Source organism: Geospiza fortis, unplaced genomic scaffold (genome assembly GCF_000277835.1).
Source record: "Geospiza fortis unplaced genomic scaffold, GeoFor_1.0 scaffold628, whole genome shotgun sequence".
Lineage (NCBI taxonomy): Eukaryota > Metazoa > Chordata > Aves > Passeriformes > Thraupidae > Geospiza > Geospiza fortis.
The window spans coordinates 328,778-349,129 of NW_005054596.1; the positions used below are offsets into that span (position 1 = coordinate 328,778).

Genomic DNA, 20,352 nt, shown 5'->3' on the forward strand with positions numbered 1-20,352 from the left:
CAGGCCAGGCTGGACAGGGCTTGGAGCACCCTGGGACAGTGCAAGGTGCCCCTGCCCATGGCACCATCCATGGTGGCACTGGATGAGCTTTAAGGTCCCTTCCAACCCCAACCAGGCTGGGATTGATTCTTTCCAGGTTTTAAAGCATGAGCTGAGATGTAGAATCCCTTCAGAAGCAAAAATTGGAATCTTAGTGCTGGAAGAACCCGCTAGTGTTTCATTTTTAACTCCACCAGTCACAAGATGCTCCCCAGGATTAATTTGATACTAAAAATAAACCCTGTAGCTTTCCAAAGGCGGTTAAATAAACTGAGTGACATATAAAATGCCTGTAAATTAAGGCTGAAAATGGGAGGGGGGGGGCACAAAACACATTCCTATCCAAGTGGAGGAGCTAAGGGAGATCTACTTGTCATCATCTTCCAATTTTAATTCCCAGATATTTTTGCCTGCAGAGATCGATTACCTGTGTTACAGCCAAGCAGCACTTCTCCAATTTTGGCTCAGAGTGTGCAGTTTTGGGAGCCCATGAAGCAGGTCATTCCATGCCCTGAGGAAAGGCCTGCCTGTGGGGTTATTGCTGTGCTCTGAGCAGGGGGGTTTTGGAGATGCCCAGTGCCAGGGCAGGTGCTGCAGGAGGGGCTCAGTGTGCTCACATGGCTGCTCCCAGTGCTGGGGAACCTTTCTGTGCCATAGGTGCTGCTGACTGTCCTAGAGCAGGGCTGTGGCATTAAAGCTTTGGGTGGTATTGATCTTGTCGGTTACTATGACTTCTTTTTTTTTTTTTTTTTCCCCCCTTCAATTGCATCATACCCTTAAAAAATGGTGGTAAGTGAGAGCTCTGCATGCTTTGGAGTTTGTTTAACCTCCGCTTCAGTCTATACAACGCACAAGTCATAACGTTAACACTCTTGAAAACTTCCTCATTCACGTTCACAACTAATTTGGATTTCAGTTTGCTGTTTTGAGCCTTTTCTTTAGTCTGATTTTGTACTGGTTTTTCTGTTGTTCTGTTGCCCCTGGTTTCGCTGAGGGTTCGGTCTGTGTCTGTACTGTACTGGGGATGCTTTGCCAGCACCTAACGGCTGACTGGGAATTTCCCTTGGTCTTTTTATCTGTGGTTTAGCTTAGAGATGGGACAGGGAGGAGTCATGGGGATCCACCAAATAGAGTATTCCCAGTAGGCTTTTTTGTGGGATCTTCGTGAGGAATCACCGATGGCAGCCTTTATCAATTTAAAGCTGCTGGTTTTTTTGGGTTTTTTTTTTAATTTTTTTTTTTGACAACGCAAACTTGCTGATCTGAAACGGGCATTTAAATCTTTGAGCAGAGAAGGATAAAGGTTATTTTGTAGCGAGTGTCCACGGTGCAGTTTGCTATTGCTGAAGTCCAGCCAAACAAACTCCCAAAGCAGTGGATGGTGCTTGTTGGAGCCGAGTTGGGTCTCGGAGGCAGCGCTGGCCTCGGGGGCCAGGCTCGCTGTCCCGCCCGGAGCTCGGCTGCTCTCGGATCCTTGGTTCCCAGAGATGTTTGTGGAAGGAAGCCATAGATTCCTCTGCTGTGCTTTGTGTTTGAGTACCTGATGTGTCTCTGTATATCTCACTGTATATACAACAGCACATTGATGTCTGGCTGTCCTTCCTAGTCCCAGTTCTCTGTACCGTGTCCGATAGTTACTGTTGCTGGTACTGGAATTCTGTGGACACCGGTGTGTCGCTAGTCTGTTACTTTGGCTGTAAAGCTCTTGGTTTGTGGTTAGTTCTTTATTTTTGAAGTATTTTCTGTTCTGGTCACTGTCTGTGCTAGCGGTGGCTTTGCCTCTCCGTTGCCTCGAGGGCCCAGGTGGAGTAATGTCCCCTCTCCCTGGCATTACTCCTGGCGTGTGCTCATGCGGATGCCTACACTGTAAGACTGTAATTTCCATAACTGCTTCATGTGCACTAAGCACCCTTGTGGAATCCTGCTGAGAGTTTCTCAAAGACTTCCCTGAAAAATCCCTCCGGCACAAGGTGGGAACAGCAGCTGTCAAGTGCCAAAACCAGCAGGGCCTGAATTGGTCCCCCCAAAATCCATCTGTGGGAGCATTAGGCTCCTGGATTGACTCTTGCACTGTTGTGTAAATGCATTTTTTTCTTCTGTACTACAGCGTGGGTGAAAATGGTGTTTGAGAATTCCAAAACAAAGCCCAATTGGTTGTGAGAGTTAATATGAAACATTCCTCATTGGCAGATTCCCCACCCCCCGCCAGTTCCTAAATGAGTTTTGCCAAGGGCCATGGGCAGGACGTGCTGTCAGTCCTCTGCAGCTGAAGTGTGTCCGGAGGTGTCCCAGCACCCTGACTCCTCCTGGTGACACTGGATGCTGCTGCCCAAGGACCATAGTTGGGGCTGGAATCGAGTGTTCTCCTTCAGCCTCCTCCTAACCTGGTCCCTTCTAATTAAACACTGAGAAAAATGGGGGATGTAGAGGTTGTTTCATCCGTGGGGGAAAATGAGTGTGGGGTATGTACCCTCTGGGGTATATACCAGGAGTTATCCATCAGCAGTGGAAAAACGGCTTAAAAATTAAAATACATATTCAAAAAAGTCAATGCAAGCAAACATCCAGCAGGATTTTACAACTGAACCGTTGGTTTGTCTCCTCATCTATTTTTTATGAGATTGAACCACTGGAACTTGGGGACAAGATGAGTCTTGATCATGTTGCACCAATCTGTCCGCTACAGTTGCAGTCCTTCATGACCAGCATTCCAAGTGTTAACTAAACCCATTGAAGCAACATACCTGCCATTAAACCCGAATCCAGAGCAGTAACTCCATGATCCTTGCACTCCCGACTGGAATGGCCTTTGATGCTGTAGATAGATCAGTTTGCTGCTCGTTGTGGCCCCCTGCAAACACTGACTCTCTTTTTCTTTCCTTCCCTTGTCTCTCCCTGGCTGCCTCGGGATGCCTTGCTGCAGATGATGAACCAGCTGGGCCAATGTAAGTGTGTTTTTGGGAAAAAAATACTCTTTGGGATAATCTGGGGGGTTGTGGGAGGTGATAAATCGTAGGATTGATATTGCATGTGACATTACAGATGGTGTTGGACCGTCTGGTGCGTCTCTTAGCACCGGAGGAAAGAAAAGCAACATCTTGCTAGAAAACAAATATTGGGCTAAAATACAAAGTCTAAAACTGTGTTGTCTTCAGCCAGTTGAAGGGAGGAAGACTGAAATGCTGCCTAATGAAGTACCAATTATGTCCATTTTCCCTGTACCTGTAACTAATTTTTGATGCATTTCTCTTCCATCCCTTTCTGCAGGAAAACCAATTCTACAAACAATCACAAAGACAAAAACTTACGTCAGAGAAACACAAATTAAAAATGCTCATCATGTAAGTATTGCCTGCGCCCGGCCGGGAGCGGGCAGGCCCAGCCCTCCTGCCCGCAGCGCTGGGGGGCAGCAGCAAAGCGTTCCCTGCATTAAACATTAAACATTACTGCTGCACCTCAGGGACCACGGGGGGGGACCAAACATTGATTTCCTCAGACAGGCGGGGGGTTTAAGGACCTGCTTGCTAAAATCTAGGCAAAGCTGCCGAGCCCTTCTGATTGATTGCTCCCTAAAAGGTGGAGCTGGGGCTGTCGGGAGCCCCGGTGGGAGCGCGGGGGTTGCAGGCTGCGGTGGCTCGCGCTGTTCACCATTGACTAGCACCTCTTTCTCGTTTCTTTTTTAGAGCTTTAAGTTTCTGAGAGACTGATGGCAATATGACCTGCTAAATTTAAGGGTTGGAACTCTTGGTTCTAGAACTCCAGTTCTGTCTGATTTCTTTTTTTTTTTTTTTTCTTTCCTTTCCAAGTGAGCAACAATATGACTGTCTAACGCATGCCTTATTTAGCCTCTCCTGCAAGGATGACCTAGCCAGATGAATTTTAATAATGCTTCCGTGTAGAAGGTGTAAACTCTTTTGGGCTTGATGTGCTGTGAATGTTGCTTTTTTTTCCTCCTTTCCTCTCTTTACACGAGCAGTAGCCAGGCGGGTTCACGCATGCGCTGTTTTTTACTTCCTGTAGCTGTTAAATTCGGCACCGCTCAAACCGCACCGCTGCCATCTAGTGAGACTTCTTTTGTAAAGTACAGCAAAACTTAAAGATATATACAGTATATATTTATATTTGGGGGAGGGGAAACCAGAAGTCGTTGTGGTTCATTTTGAAGCTGCTGATATTCATTCCTTACTGTATGGCTGGAAGGAGGGAGTGATGCCGGGCCGGTGCTCGCAGCAGGGACATTGGAATTTCCTTAAGGGCTTTAATGGAGCGCGGGGTGTCCTGTTGGGCGTCGGGGCTGGGTGGTGCCAGGGGCTGCTGGTGGTGGTGGGATGCAGTTGGAAACAAAAACAAACCTTCAGTTTATAAATATATATATATGATTGCTTTTTAAGTGATTTTTTTTTTTGTTAACTCATGTAAATTCTCAAATCCTTTTGCACTGATGTGTTCGACATATTCTTGTACATTCAATTCAGGCAAACTTTTATAATTTTCTTTTTTTTTTTTTTTGTTTTGTTTAAATGATGAAATGTTACAGCATGGTGATATTCTATGCAACTAGTTATTCCTCTTTAGTTTGACACTGTAATTTCTCATGATTTAAAGATTGTAGAAATAGACCTACCAGGGTTCTCATGATGTGCGTAACTGTAGCTGCATGAACTCGTGTTCTGTGTATTTGTTGAAGTGCAATGATGTATAAAAAGTGGATTCACCTGTTTTTAAAAATAAAACACCGACAAAAACCGCTGTAGGCCTTGTTTTTCAACCTTTAATCAGCAGAGCTGCATGGACCCTGGGGTGCCAGGTGTGCCTCATTCCTTGGCCAGCCTGTGCAGCTCCCTCTCCACGTCCTCCACGAAGGCAGGGAAGTGCTGGTCCATGAGGCAGAGGCGGATGAAGGTTCCCAGCTCCCGGGCGCCCCAGGCCGCCTGCCGCAGCGCCGCAGGCAGCTCCGGCCGCTGCCGCAGCACCCACTGCCAATGGAAGGTGGGAAGGGGGCCCTGAGTGGGACACAGGGACACAGCCACAGCCCAGCCCTCCTGGGTGCTGCAGGAACATGGAGCTGCCTGGGTTGGAGTGCCATCAGTCAGCTGGGATCTGTGTGTGTGAGCTTTTCTCTGATGCCCGGGTGTGATTCCAGTGTAGCTTTTACACTGCAATTATTTCAGCTGGAAATGGACCCTGGAAATGCCGATCTCCTGGGTACTGTGGCTTCCTGTTGAGTATCCATTCTGTAATCACTGTACACTCTTTATGAGCTGTACGTGCTGCCACATGGATGTGTGGGGATAACCAAGCGTGCACTTGCAAGCTTTTCATTTAGCCAAATGTTTTTTAGAAGTAAACTATGGGGCTTTTATCTTAAAACTTCCTTTTCATCCGTGTTTAATCCCCTCTCCCAGCTTTTTCCCGTGGTGGTGGGAGAACTCACTGGGGTTGGAATGAGGTGACCTCTGAGGTCCTGTCCAATCCATCCCACTCTGGCATTCTGTGCTCAGCCAGTGACTACTAAAGAAGGGTTGGGAAAACACAGAGAAGGAACTGCACCAAACCAGAAAAGAGCAGTTCTGCTCACCTGCTTCTGCACTGGCCTGAATTCCAGTAAATGAGCAACTGTTGACTTCCAGGTATTTACCCAGAACTGCTCAGTGAAGCTGTCCATGGAATATGGGGATGCTTTGCTGTGGGTCAGGGTTGAGAAGGGTCCAGGGGAACCTCAGAGCACCTGTCAGTGCCTAAAGGGGCTCCCAGAGAGCTGGAGAGGGACTGGGGACAAAGGAGAATGGGTTCCCACTGCCAGAGAGCAGGGTTAGATGGGATATTCTGTGATTCCTTGATTGATATTTTCAGGCTTCAGCTCTGATCTGCACAAGTCATTTCTGCAGAGTCAAACCAGTGCCAGAGCCATACATTTTGGATGTTGCCTCTGGGTATTTCTTTGCTCTCAGTGTGTCATTTGTTCCTATTCAGATGAGTGATTACACCACCAAACACCTTGTTTTGCTGCCGATTCCCTGGCTCTGGATCATTGCACAGATCCAGTGTTTTGCTGGTGTACTTGATGGCATCCCAATGCTCAGGGAAGGCATTTCCCAGATGGAATCTGAGACAGCTCATTCTCAGGCTCAGTTACAGACTCTAAACAGGAGATGTTTGTTTTTTACCTGTGCAAGCTGTGCTACAGATCTTCTTTCTCCAAGGCTTGTGCAGGAGTCTGAGAGAGGCTCATCTGGCTAGAAAATACCAAATGCAAATAAGGGCTTGTTACCAAGCAGAGTGTGGGTATGTGCAGGGGGGGAAGCAGTTCCATTTTTAGCACTGACGGGAAGGGAATGTGCTCAGCTACCTTCTGCAGTAAAAAGACATCTTTTTATGGAACCTGCATGCACATCTGCTCCAGTCTTTAAAAATTAAAGACATGACAGTTTAACTACAGGCCTGTTAGCCTGTTAGCTGAACTGAAGTCACAAACAACTTCCTAGGAGTAACTTCAAAGAATGTTTTGGATGGATGCTCACAAGAGCACACTGCTTCTTTTCCATAGATCCAAATACCCAAGAGAGCGGAGATTTTGGAATAATCACCCTGGAAAATGCTGTCTGTCTCTGCCTTTTCCAGTGACCTGAGGATTTTGTCTTGGAGAGGGGAAACATTCTGTTCCTCCTGAGATGGCTTTTAGATGTGCCAGGTTAGGATCAAATTGTAAATATGCAGTTGTAGCAGCTACTACCACTGCAAAGCAGGAGCACACAGAAAGGAGCCAGGAGCCAGGGTGACTTTGTGGCTCTGATAATTTTTTGCCCTGTCCAACTAATTTCCCAACTCCCATTTCATGCAGCCAGTGTCAGAGCTGTGAGAAACTCCTCACATGCAGCTCTGGCAGGCAGAGGTGAGTGCTTCTGGGTGTGTGTGCTCACTTACTGCGTGCTCGGTGTCCATGGCCTGGCTCTCCTGGCTGAGGCTCTGCTCCTCAGCCCCCTGCACCGGGAGGAACTGGCTGAGTTTGTGGACGCAGCTGCAGCAGTGCTCCTGCACCTCCTCCCTGCAGCTGCCTCCGAACTGCACGCGGAACATGCGGCACTCGCTCTGCTCAGAACCACAGGGAAAGCAAATCAGCCTGGAATCCCCTCCAACTGCTTGGATTAAATCCATGCTTGTTGGAGTCGAGAAGAAGGCAATAGATTTGTGGATAACTCTGCCAATTTAAAAACAAACAAATATGTTTTCCTGCTGTATTTTTAGTTTTTCCCAGCAGCTTAACCAGAAGACTGTGATTGCTGATTTGAAAATCAGGTGAAAATATGCAACAAAAGGATAAGTGATGCAAGGGCACCTGTCATTAATTCAAGTGGACGAGCCTTGCCAGGACTCAGCTTTTACACATAGCAGGAAAATTAAGTTTTATTGTTGCTGCAGGTAGTATACTGTAAGGTGTGCCAGCTCTGCATAGTTATTTGTGACACAAAAATGGCACAAGAGTAAGCAGAAGTTAACTCTGGATCTGAACTAGAAATTCTGGGAATGGCATAGACCAGTTAGGATTTATGTTCCTGATACAAAGTCAACCCTACCTGGTCTGCCTGTGTGGAGCTAAACCAACACATTCAGTTTGGCTCTCACCTAAATGTTCCTTGAACAGAAACCAGCACGTTGAATAGGAGTGCAGGAAATTCAATGCATTACTTTAAAGAGTGAAATGATACTAAAAATTATTGAAAACTGCCAGATAGCTCTGACACCCCCAGAGCAGGTTGTTGGGCTGTACCATAATTGGTATTTTAAATAAGTGCCCCAGGTTCAGCAAAGTGCCCTGAAATGGGGATGGAATCAATGGTGTGTGATAAGCTTGGCCTAAGCACCTTGAGCTGACGTAAGGGAGGTGCATATTCAGTGTTTAGAGAGTGAATTAATGGAACTTTCTGTTTGATCTTGAAATTTCAATTTTAAAAAACTTTTTAAGTACTAGAAAAGCAGCAAATTCTCCTTGGCCCAGCCTGGTTTATTTAGGTCTCCATCTTCCTGAGGTTCCAGTGTCAGCCCCATTTTCAATGCCCATTTTAATCCCACAGTGCTGGAACACGAGGACACCTCTCACTTTAAAGCTCCTGTCTCAGAGATGAGGCAGCTCTTGTTGACAGCCCCTGTGTTTACATGCCTGCTGCTTGAAGATGTTGGAATCCCATAAAAAGATTTTTAGGGCAGGGTAAGCACAAAAGCCTGGCTAAGTGCTTTCTAAAGGGAAAAATGTCAAACTAATGTGAAGTGTGGCACTCATTGCCAGTGCCCAGCTGGATTTGCCTTCATTAATTAAGGAACTGGGGCAGCCTCCCAGAGCCAGGCACTGAGCTGTGCAATGCCAGACAGGTGAGTTCTCATTTCAGTGACACAAAAGGAACTCGGCTGGAGTTTCCTTAGGACACTTTCAAAGAGCACTTGCTTGTTTAGATCCCCAAATTAATTTTGGGGCTGAGCTATTTGGACTCCTTTGGGTTTCTCACAAGGACTGGTAAATACTTTAGTTTGCAGTTCATAAACAACAGTGGACTTTGAAAATTAAACATTGTTCCTTTGTGGAAAGAGAGCTGTGATATGTCAAGGTTTATAGCATAAACTGAGGGCTGGGCAGTCACACCTGAATCACACAAAAGCTGAAGTATTAAAGACCCCTGATGTCATGGAATCATTACATTTGTACCTCTTCCATGCTGGGCTGGGGGGCTGAGCTCAAGGAAACAGTATTAAGGGAAATTATTTCTTGCAAAATTATTAAGAAGATTAATCTTGTTCCTGTCCATAGTTTTGAAACTCATAGTGCTGGCTAAGAGCCACAGTGCCCCACTGAAGCCATGTTTGAAGTGATGAGCAAGTTGCACTGTAAATGCAGTATTAATGACTTACAAAAAACAAGGAGTACAAGATAAACCAGAAGTTTATCATAAGGATGAGCCCAGAAGCTGCATCCACTGTTGGGATATAAAGTAGAGAAGCTGTGTGGTAAAACCACTGCAGTTGAAATTGGGTGAATTTATGGTAAGTAAACACTGAGATGCACCAAATTAATTTCAGGCTGTTGAAATTCCTCCTTTCCCGAAGTGCCCCTCAGAGGTTTGCTGGAGCCTGGCAGTGAGTGTGACGTTGGTTTTGTCTTGCTGGTGAGGAGCAGCAGAATCCCTTGGTGCTGCACTGGGGGACTGGCTCTGGTAACTGGGAAGGAACAGCCTGCAGGTTCATCAGAACTAATTCCTGCCCCAGCTGCCTTCAGCTTTGCCAGGTTTTCTAACAAGCTGATAGAAAGCAGAGTGCAGAGGTGTTTTAGTTTCAGGCATAACCCATGAATTTAAAACACTAAGATACTTACAGAGTATCAGAGTTCATCTAAGAACAAAAAACTCTGATTTTTACATGAATTGGTAAGAAGAAAGTGCTGTTTGATTACTTAAAGGCAAACCAACCACTTTACATCAGGAGAGCTGAGTGGCTGACCAGAAACCCATGTCGTTTTTGTTTCCTTGAGTACCAAACACCTTAACCACCACCCTGCTGCTGTGCCAGGAGCCACAAAATGGCTCAGTTATTGCTTGGTTAGAGAGTTTGTTTGCTGAAGTGCATTCTGACTCAGAGGAATCTTGGAAAAGATTTGCTTCATCTTTTTGTTAGCCATGGCAGATAGAGGGGGAAATAAAACCAGTCTGGCTGTTTTAGCAGCTAACTGTCAGAGAGCAGTCTAAAAACTGAATATTAGCAGTTACAAAAGATATCAATATTTAATCTATTCTTGTTTACTATCGAGTAAAAAAATATTCTAATTTACATAGATAATTGACACCTTCTAGTTTAATGTAGCCAAAAGGGAGAGGTTTTCTCCATCTCTGTTACACGTTAGGGATGTTGCAAGGAGCTCAGCTCACCTTGGCCTGTGCCTGGAGCAGCAGGCACTCTGCTCTCCTCACTATCTTCAGCCACTTGTGGGAATCGATCAGGGAAAAGCCTTCCTAAAATAAAGCACAAACCAGTAGCCCAGCAAACAGCAGCAGCCAGGAGCACATGTTTAAGTTGTGTGATGTAATTAAAGCCCTAATGAGGATCAGTCACTGCAGCTATGCAGTTTTTGGAGCTGTCAAACAACTGCCAGTGTGGAAGTTTTACCACTCCAGGGATTAAATCCAGTAACAACACTGTCGAAGTATGTTGTGATTTCCATCCCTCTGTACATGTACATTTGTGCATGCTATGGAACCCCTGAAAAGCAGAATAAAGCAGGTGGGAGTGGAGCCCTGAGCGCTGAAGTTGCCCGGGAGGGCAGCAGAGGGCAGGCGAAGCCGGGGAATGGCACAGCCCCGCTGTATCCCAGCCCCGCGGGATACAGGCTCCAGGTGGCACTGAGGGAACCCAGCAGCAGCTTCCTTAATTGGATAAAGATGTTTTTATACTCCACTTGCATCACTGTCAGTCTCTTCAAACTCGACAGGCTGCTCAGCTCCTGTAAAAACACCTCAGGAAAGGGAAAAGCAACTGCAAGGCAACGGACTGTGTCTGCCAAGGCACTCTGAGCCATTACTGAGCAAAGTCCAGGGGAAAACCCCAAACAATTAATCAGTGTTAGGGCAGGAGGACATCAGGCACCCGTTTTATCCAAACTCACAATACTTTCAGTGACCAAGGGCTTGAGCCCGGGCTGCTTTCAAGGGGTCCTAAGGGCCAAACCCCACAAGTCAGGTCCATCCTGAAGGCCTGTGGTGTTTGCCACAGTCGCCATCCATGTTAGGTGGGTCCAGGCTGCAAAACCATCTGCCATCCTATTTAGGAACAGGAATCACCTCAGTGACTGCTGCTTTCCTGTGCTGCCACTGGCTCTACAGTCTCATGCAGATTTTTAGCTGCACTTCCCAGAGGAATCTCTCAAAAACTGTGAAGAGTTGAAGCAAAGGCAGACTGGATGGCAGACACCTGCTGTGACAGACTCCAGAATGTCAGCCAGCAGGGAAGGGCCATTCCCAAAGGAGCTGGGCTCAGAGGCAGAGAGGAACTGCCCTGTGTGCTGCAAAAGCAGGTGCTGACAGCAGGTAAGAGGGCCAGTCCTTGCAGTGTCTCTGCACTGAACACACTCAGAACGCCCCAAGGCAGGATGTGCTAAGCAGGAAAGGCCCAAAGGTCAGAACAACAGGGAGAGATCACCTGGGGAGCAATGGGGAGAGGCTGAACCAAACCCCAAATGCTGTCAGTGAAGCAATTCCAAACCATTCCCTCCCTAGGCTACTTGTGCTTGTTCTGTTCATTTCAAGTAGTTTCTGTTTTGGAGACACACCAACTGTTTATTTAAATATAGCTATTCCCATATTCAGTCTGGTTTTACAGTGTTTTTCCTTTCACTGGAGATGGAGGTTGAACAAATGTTGTCTCCTTAAAATAATAACTGTTTTCAAAGAAATTATAGAAGGCAGTCACCGTTTAATTTTCCTACTATTTTATTGATGTTTCCCAGGTTCTTTCATATGTTCTGCTTCTGAGGTAAAACAAGTGGGAAAAACCAGCATTTGGAATTTTTATTTATGTACTCCTGATTATCCAATTCCAACCCCCAAATTCGATTTAACTGAAGTATAAATTTAACCACTTTATTTTTAAAATCATTGTCCCTGTATTCCCAGAATCACAGCCTGGTTTGGGTTGAGAGGCACCTCAAAGCTCATCCAGTGCCACCCCCTGCCATGGGCAGGGACACCTTCCACTGTCCCAGGGTGCTCCAAGCCTGGCCTGGGGCACTCCAGGCAGTGCATGTGGAGTCAGGTGAATTAATCAGAGCAACAAGAGGAAGAACACAACGAATGTGTCCCTTGCCTGCTGGAAGGCAGGAGGATCTGTGCGTGGGGCAGGGCCTGGGAGCTGCAAGGCAGTAATTTGGGATTACAGTCCACTGAGCCTTCGCACAGGTGATGGACTGACCCTCGACACGCTCTGGGTGTGGGCGATGGCACAGAGAAAAGCAGCGTTCCTTCTGCCTCGGTGCTGCCACCAGGCTGCCAGAGCAGCGAACCAGCGGCCGGTGCTGTTCCCTTGAGCCAGCCAGGCAGGGCAAAGCCAGAGGGCAGTGTAAAATTAACCAGAATATGCCCAAAACGCAGCCTGGAACGGGGCAGGGACACGAGAGCCCAAATGTTCATCATGTGAAGAGAGAAACAGCAACATTTTATTTAGTTTGGTCATCAGTGTTCAGTCAAGCACATAGCCTGTTATTCTCCATGACAGAACTTGTAACAAAAGTGGGGTAAAGGAAAATTCTTCCCTACATCTGTGACCAAAATCTAAGTTTCTCAGAGGGAGGACTGAGTGGAATTAAGCTGAAGGGGAAAACAAAGCAAGATGTTTCCCAAATGTTTTGGAAGCAGGCAAGATGTGACCACAGCTGCCAGGAGGCAGGAGCCAGAAATGCTGATCCAGCCTCACAGCCCTAGATCCAGCACTGACTGGGAAATACTTGTGTTCTGACTTCACATTTCAGCATTCAGAAACCTGCTGTGTAATGAGGGCTGTGAGCTGTGCTGGAAGGTATTGTGTGTGATTTATGAATATTTTTTATTGTAGCATTTAGAAACCCTGTGGTGCTAAACAACACAGGAATAGATTATCTAAGTTTTGTTAGACTGCAACCCTATCTGAACAGAAAATGACTCTGTATCTAAGAAATGTTATTTGTGTAGCAGTTCAGCTATGCTGGCTTGCATCACTTCTTTGGACACGCTCATGCACGAGCCAGATGTTTCCAAACAAAACTCTCTGTAAACAATAGCTTAGGAGGAAAAGCTTTTCCTTGCTCACAAACATGATCTAGTCTGCCCTTAAATCACAACCAGTACTAAAAAAGACAAACCAAACCCCAGAATGGTCTAGAGAGACATTCTCCAGTCTGGGCTGCCTCTTCTACCAGGCCAATGAAATGCAAATGCACCAGTTTGTTCTTCAATTTCCCAGCTCAAAGGAATGTAGGTATTGTATCCTGCTATGGAGTAAGGACTCAGCTGGGAACAGGAAAGGATGAGGTCAGTTCTTTAATTGACTTACTTAGTTTTGGCTTTAACTGTTTTAATAGTCTCTAGGGATTTTGAGGGGATTTTTTTCCCCTTCTTTTTTCTCTGGGGATTTTTCTAGTTTTTAGTTGTTGGTTATCTCTGTTTCTTTAGGGAAATCTTGACACGGATAGGTGTTCTTCACACAGGATTGCTACTTCATGGTTTTTTTGGGTTTTATTTGTTAAAGTTGGGATTGAATTGTAAGATGGTATTTTTGTTTACATTAAGATGTTTATGAGTTTTTATTTATGTTATAGTATTTTGTTTTAATAAGGTATAAAATGGTTATGTATTTCTAATAATTTTTTCCTAGAATAAGCAGTTTTCTATTTAAAAAGTACAAATTCTTCATTAATGACTGTAGAATAAAGTTGTGAAAATTAAACTTCCAACATAATTTTACTCCAGTCTTCATTACTACCTTGTAACACACCTGGAAATTTTTGTAGCTATTTCCAATATCTAAGTAAGGACAATACACCAGGCTTGATACATCAGCCATTTTACAGTTTTTTCCTAGAATAAGCAGTTTTCTATTTAAAAATTAAAAATTCTTCATTAATGACTGTAGAATAAAGTTGTGAAAATTAAACTTCTAACATAATTTCACTCCAGTCTTAATTAATGAACACCTGGAAGTAGAAATTTTTGTATCTATTTCCAATATCTAAGTAAGGCCAAATATATCAGGCTTGATATATCAGTCATTTTACACTTTTTTCCTAGAATAAACAGTTTGCTATTTAAAAATTAGGAAGTTTTCTATTTAAAAATTCTTCATTAATGACTGTAGAATAGAGTTGTGAAAATTAAACTTCTAACATAATTTCACTCCAGTCTGCATTATAAACACCTGGAAGTAGAAATTGTAACACACCTGGAAGTAGAAATTTTTGTATCTATTTCCAAAATCTAAGCAAGGTCAAATACACCAGGCTTGATTTCTGCAGCATGAGCTATCTTGAAAATTGAGTCAAGATCAGAAAAGCCAACATGAACCAAAAAACCCTTAAAAATCCCAAACCAAGACAACCTGTAGAGCAAGGGAAGCACAAAGTTGTCCCTGCAAACATTTCCAACCCTACCACTCAAGACACAGAGACAGGAGTAAGGAACAAAAGGATGTTAAGCTTTGCATGATCCTTTTTTGAGCCTCAATCTCCTAGACCCTCCCATCTTGCTCTGAAGCCTGTCTGACTGTGGCAGAGAACACACAGGGCTGAAGTCATTCAGCAGAGTGCTCTATGTGCACTATGGAGGGGTTTAATAGCTACTTTGTAAGCAAAGCTAAGTTAATAGAAGAAATAATAATTAATGATTTTGAAGTGTATTTATAGCAAAGAAAAAACCAAAACTGTTAGCATAAAAATAGGTTTTAAAAAATACATGAAATTTTTTATAAATTAAATTATGTGCATAAATAAATGTATATACATATTTTATTAAATATTATTTTATTAAAGTGTTATAAAAGTTTTTAGTTATATTAACGCTAATTGCTTTGAACCAAGAAATATAATAAATTGTTGTAATATAATTAATAACTTAAGATCACGCTTTATTAAAAGTATATAAGCTAAAAAACACATCAAAAAACCCCTTTTTTCTTCTCAAACCCTAATTATGTATAAATATGTCCCATCCAAGCTAACAATACCAGTGCACACAGGCGGGGAGGCTGGAGAGGGAGGGAATGCAGGGCACACAGAGCCACCCCTGAGGGGACAAGGCAGAGAATGGCTCTGGCCAAAGTGCAAACACTGCCTGCAGGAGCAGGGCTCTGCATGGCACAGCAAACACAGGCCCTCCCCTCAGCACACACCTCAGTACCTCAGTGACAGCCTCAGCTGCTCTGGGGATTTTTTCCCAGTGACACAGAGAAGGGAACTGGATGCTCAGGGATGAGCTGGCTGAAGCTCTTTCAGGGTGTCTCAGTAATGTATTCTTTCATTCTCAGTGTAAAGTATGTACTTCCCAGACTGATAGCACACATTAAACTCCAGGGTGAATATGCTTCATTAATAGACATCACTAATCTCAAAAAATAAAAATTCTAAGAGCTTAGGTGTGACAGTGGTCACTGGGGTTTTCAGGTGAGGGAAGAGACGAGAATGTTGACTCCATGTTCAGAAGGCGTGATTTATTATTTTATGATATATATATATTACATTATAACTATACTAAAAAGAAAAGAAGGAAAGGCTTCCTCAGAAGGCTAAGCTAAGCTAAGAATAGAATAGGAAAGAATCATAACAAAAGCAGCTCTCTCGGACTCTGTCCGAGATAGCTCGACTCTTGATTTGCCATTAATTATAAACATCCAAGATGGGCCAATCACAGACGGACCTGTTGCATTCCACAGCAGCAGATAACCATTGTTTACATCTTGTTGCTGAAACTTCTCAGCTTCAGCAGGCAAAATCCTAAGAAAGGATTTTCACAAAAAGGATGTCTGTGACACTTAGGTTTAGGAGAATTGGGGCAAGAGAAAAGGAAAGAGCAGGAGCCCTTGACATGGAACAGAAATGGGAAAGCTGATGCAGAAGGAGACTCTCAGCTCGTCCAAAACAATCACGTCAACAGCACATGTTGAAATAAACCTGAAATTGAGATTGTTGAACTGCAATTGTGGTACTAAATAATCCAACAAAACTTGAATAAAAGAACAACTTCTGTGGCTTTGCAGGGCTCTACTACAAAGCAGCATTAGCAACCTGCTCACTGCCCAGCTCCCTGTCAGGAGCCCTCATTTATTGCACAGGGACCAGCTCTGCCCAGGGCACTGCTGTGAATCTCATCTGCAAAATTTGGTGCCTGAGCTTCAGGCCCTGCAAAGAGAGCATCAGGAACATGAGGATGCCTGCTGAATGCTTGCCTAATTAATGAGTTAGAATCTACTGTACCCTAAGCTTATTGGAAGTCATGAGGGGAGCAGGAGGGCACTAAGGACATTCAGTCTACACTTCAAAAGATCAGGTCACAAATCAATTATTCTGGATTAATTTTATCCTATTAAGTAAGTCCTCTTCACAATTTCAATTTGTTTCATTTGTAGGATATTATGAATTCTAGCACCAGAAATAATTGCACTGAATAAAACACCAAAATATAATTTCCATGATGTGTTGATAGAGAGGGGAAAGGAAATAAGAGTTGTGGTAAATGGAACATGATGTATCTTGAGCATGGCCAGAAATTACCAGAGATGCTGTTGAGATATTCTGTAAAATTCCACTGACTACAGTAGACAAGAATGAGGTTTTTGTACCATCAAATATGCAGTCTGTTAGACAACACTGCAGCAAAAACAGCTCCTAAAAATACATTCTATAATTTAATTCCAAATGAAGAATCTGGTTTAAAAAAGAATAAAATAAAATAAAACAAAACAAATCAAAACACTCTTTAATTTGCATTACGCATCAGAGATTTTTATGTTCCATGCTCTGAAGTTCCATTTACCTCCTCTTCATTCCATTACACAAGGAATAGATGGTATTTCAGAAGGAAAACAGTTGTTCCTGTATTTATTAAAAACAACAGTTGTTAGGATATGCGAGTATTTTATTGCTATTTTATAAATATTGTTCTTAGAAACGGATCATAAAAGAGCCAGTGGGCCCTAAGGAAAAGGTTTCTTAACTTTCCTACTTCAATAAAATTAAAAGGACTAAGAGAATATGTAAGTACACACCCATCACAGAGAGAATATTTTGATAGCAGTCAGAAACACTTGAATATTGTTCCTACTATGGATACTGATCCAGCCATCAGCAAAACAGAAATTTTTCTTCACAACTCTCAGTTTTGTGCAAATGTTGTTCACAGGTGAGAAACAGAAAAAAAAAATCCTTTTATTATTCATCAATGAAAATGTTACAAAAATTGAAGTTCTGCACGTTGAGAAGGAAATGTGTCCCTGTGACCCAGATCTTGTTCCTGTGCAGAAGTACAAAGCTACAATAATTGTTATCCAGTTCTCTCAAACCAGGAGCCTGGAGCACATGAAAAGGGCTGCAAAGTAGGGATTAAGAGACAGATCAAAAGACAATGCAGCAACAGTTTAAAGGATGCAGTTCTGTGAGCACACCAGAGGGAATTTCAATGTAAGGCAGCACACAGGTGTGGGAGGACACCTTGGCAATCCAAGGGACACAGCCCAGGCCAGCCAGAGGAAGTGAGAGCACAAGTGACATCGTGCCAGCAGCTGCAGCATCCCACCAAAGCTGCTGCATTCCCTGTGGAGCAGGAGCTGTGCACGATCCCCTGTGACAGAACAGGACAATGGACCCCCAGTGAGTGGATCTGGAGTGTGACAGGCTCCAGGCACGGGCTGTACTTGGTTGTGCAAAGCCTGCTTAAATATTGTGACAGGTTTGTGACAGCACTGACAGCTGCACTGGAGGGAGATGGAGCCACTGGGATTAACCATTTCTGATGATTTCTGCAGCAAAATACAGCCTGAGCAGCACTGCAGGGTGGTTTGTTTTTATGTGGCATCTCAGGAAGGAGTTTGCAAAATGGCCCATCCCTGGCAGTGCTCAAGAGCAGGCTGGCTGGAGCTCTGGGGACAGTGCAAGTGTCCCTGCCCCTGGCACTGCATGAGCTGTAAGGTCCCTGCCAGCCCAAACCACGCGGAGATCCTATGAAAATGAGCACATGGGGTATTTGGGGGGTTTTCAGCCCCTCAGGCAGGCTCAAGAGGACAAGGGAGAGGACTGCAGCTGCTCCAATCTCAGAAACCCACAGTCCCAGTACGTACCAGTCTCCCCAGCTCAGCCCTGCAGGCACACAACACACCTGTGCCACCAGCCCAAACACTCCTGCTCAAAGAGCTGCACCCAAAGCAATCCACAGGCTGTAAAACCAACTTTATGTAACTTTTCTTTAACAAATTCGAAATGTTAGTCTGTCAACTTTAAGGTTGCCAAAATTAATGTTTGAAATAAACCAAAACAACTTTTTTTTTTCTTTTGAACTCTCAGTATTATATTTTGGTCACATCTACCAAGCATGTCTGTTCCACCTCTCTTGCACTATGTGATAGCTCCCACAGTATCTCAGTGTCTCACAGAAGCTGGAGCAGTCCTGATACATCCCAGAAATTCCTCATCTGGCATTTCAAGCAAAGCAGCTGCCTGAAAGCTTCACTGGCCACTAAACACAAGAGCTGCAAGAAAGTGCTTTTCTCAGCCAAGTTTTTGGCAGCTTTTCTGATCCTTCATCCTTCCCCACAGCACACTTTTATCTGCCCTGTTACTTGCCAGATCCAGCCTTTGCCAGCCAAGTCTTTGAAGGGCTGCAGCTCTGGGTTGTGCCTTTTCTGCACTTGGGTTAGTTATCAGAAGTGCTGTTAGCTTTTATATGGTTATCTCAAGGACTTCAGAGGAATGTCAGTTACTGGTCACTGACAGGAACAGGAGCATCCTGCACTGAGCCATTCCAAGCAGAATGGGCTAAGGGATGGCAGCAAGTCTCATTTCCATCCACATTTTCAAAACCTCTTTCCTTTTCCTTATTCAACACAACTGCTAAAATGCTTTCCACAGTCCCTTTTTACCTTGTTCTCACTAAATGAGCTGAGGGCCATCCCCAGTAGCAGCTCTCTGTTAGATCATGCATTAACTATTCAATGTTCTTAACACACAAGCCAAAAAAATTCAAGGGTATCCATGGTTCTGCCCTATACTTAAATTTCTAGAAGTTTATGACCCTTTAAGAGGCACAGTAAAAACTAATTTATAAGCTTATACTTATTTAAAGCTGCAACACAGTCTCTTATACATTCTGTTAAAAAAGCTTTGCTATCTTTACACTGCAGCATCTTCCAGTGGTTTGTAATACCTTTCTAACACATTTATCAGCCAGCTCCTCCTCGTTATCACCACTGAGTACTGGTGATGTGCACTGAACACACTTAATTCCACCTTCCACAAGGTCTTCTGTGTCAGAGCACCAAACCCACTCCTTCTAGACACAATTTTCCTTTTGGTGTCATTGTGAAATCTTCAGTTTAGTAGCTGGGTATGCTTAAGCAAGTGCAGGTTACAGGAAAACCATTGACACAAGTTTGGATTTTGTCTCCAAGGATCTTACGTTGTATGTTAAATCTCATCATCCAGCATAGAAAATACAAACTCTTTGATAAACTAGATTGTCAAACCAAAATTCCAGCAGGTCATTGGCAAGCAGTCAGCTGGACCATCCAGCAAATTATAGTTTTACCTATTTCTAAACATTGTTTAGAAATGTTCCTGTTTTCTTAGAAGAATCATGAAAAAAAACCCCAAATATCTTTCAACATCAGCAACACTTAGCATTACCTCTTAATCTAGATTTTTAGAACAGCAGAAGAAATCTGGATCCTCAGAAGGAAATACTGCATTTAGTATTATTCTGATAAATGTGAAGGGAAAGCAGCACATGAGAATTACCATGAGCAAAACTAAATTGACAGTTCCCACTCAGTGGGAGAGAAGATGAAGCTGAGAAACGAAACCAAGTTAATTCTGACGGTAACATGAAGGAAAAATGTTCCTTATACATGACAAACTTACCAGCACTGTTCGCCCTTGGGAAATAAAGAAATGGCCAGACTCCACAATGGTAAGGACAAGAGGGCCTGATTCTTCATTTGATTCAAACACCTTTAAAAAGACAAACAAAGGAAAATCTGGCCCTGCAAGCCCAGAATCTACAATTCCCATTTCTAGTGCCAAATAAAAGGTCTCAAAGGTTGCTGTTAGAAGCCAGGTATCTAATTCATATCTCACTAATGCAACTTACCCTTCAGTCCCACAGACAGGAGGCCCATTAAATTATTTTTTCACTAATTATACCTCCAGATTCAACTACTTGGGACAACCCTCTGGATTCTTCCACCTTCATCTCTAGATTTTAATATCACAGGTTACTGCTGAATGAAGGAATAAAAAAAAAGTGGGCCACTAACACTCTGATGTATCATCATTAATAATTCATGAAATAAAATCTCTCCCGATTCCTGCTTTAGCTCTGGACTCGCAAAAAGACACCTGAAAGACCTCATTTATTCGTGTTTGCCTCAGAGCAGAGTCAGTTACCCCACACCGTCCCACCGCCCTCCCCGCGCCGCCGGCACCTTCCAAGAGGTGTTGTGCCCCTCATCGTCACCGTCCTTCGGGGGGAGGAAGCGACCGTAGCGCTTCAAGGGCCACACCGTGGCGCTACCGAGGAGGGAGGTGTCGCCGGCGGCGCCCGGTGC

The 20,352-nt window shown here is 44.1% G+C and overlaps 2 protein-coding genes across 2 annotated transcripts in view; one reads left to right on the forward strand and one right to left on the reverse strand.

The window, feature by feature from the left end:
• The window catches only part of NPTN (neuroplastin), a 25,615-nt gene extending 20,827 nt beyond the window's left edge, over positions 1-4,788 (forward strand). The window contains exons 6-8 of the mRNA XM_031064483.1: positions 2,963-2,984; positions 3,307-3,380; positions 3,723-4,788. Coding sequence (XP_030920343.1) covers positions 2,963-2,984; positions 3,307-3,367 — 83 coding nt within the window. The 3' untranslated portion in view covers positions 3,368-3,380; positions 3,723-4,788. The remainder of the gene's footprint in view (positions 1-2,962; positions 2,985-3,306; positions 3,381-3,722) is intronic.
• On the reverse strand, positions 4,534-20,349 carry REC114 (REC114 meiotic recombination protein; the record flags this gene model as incomplete). The annotated part of the gene is made up of 6 exons (XM_031064480.1): positions 4,534-5,015; positions 6,207-6,275; positions 6,964-7,128; positions 9,951-10,034; positions 19,667-19,756; positions 20,230-20,349. Coding segments are annotated over 6 exons (690 nt in total), but the record flags the coding sequence as incomplete, so codon positions are not given.
• Between the last annotated feature and the right edge of the window lie 3 nt (positions 20,350-20,352).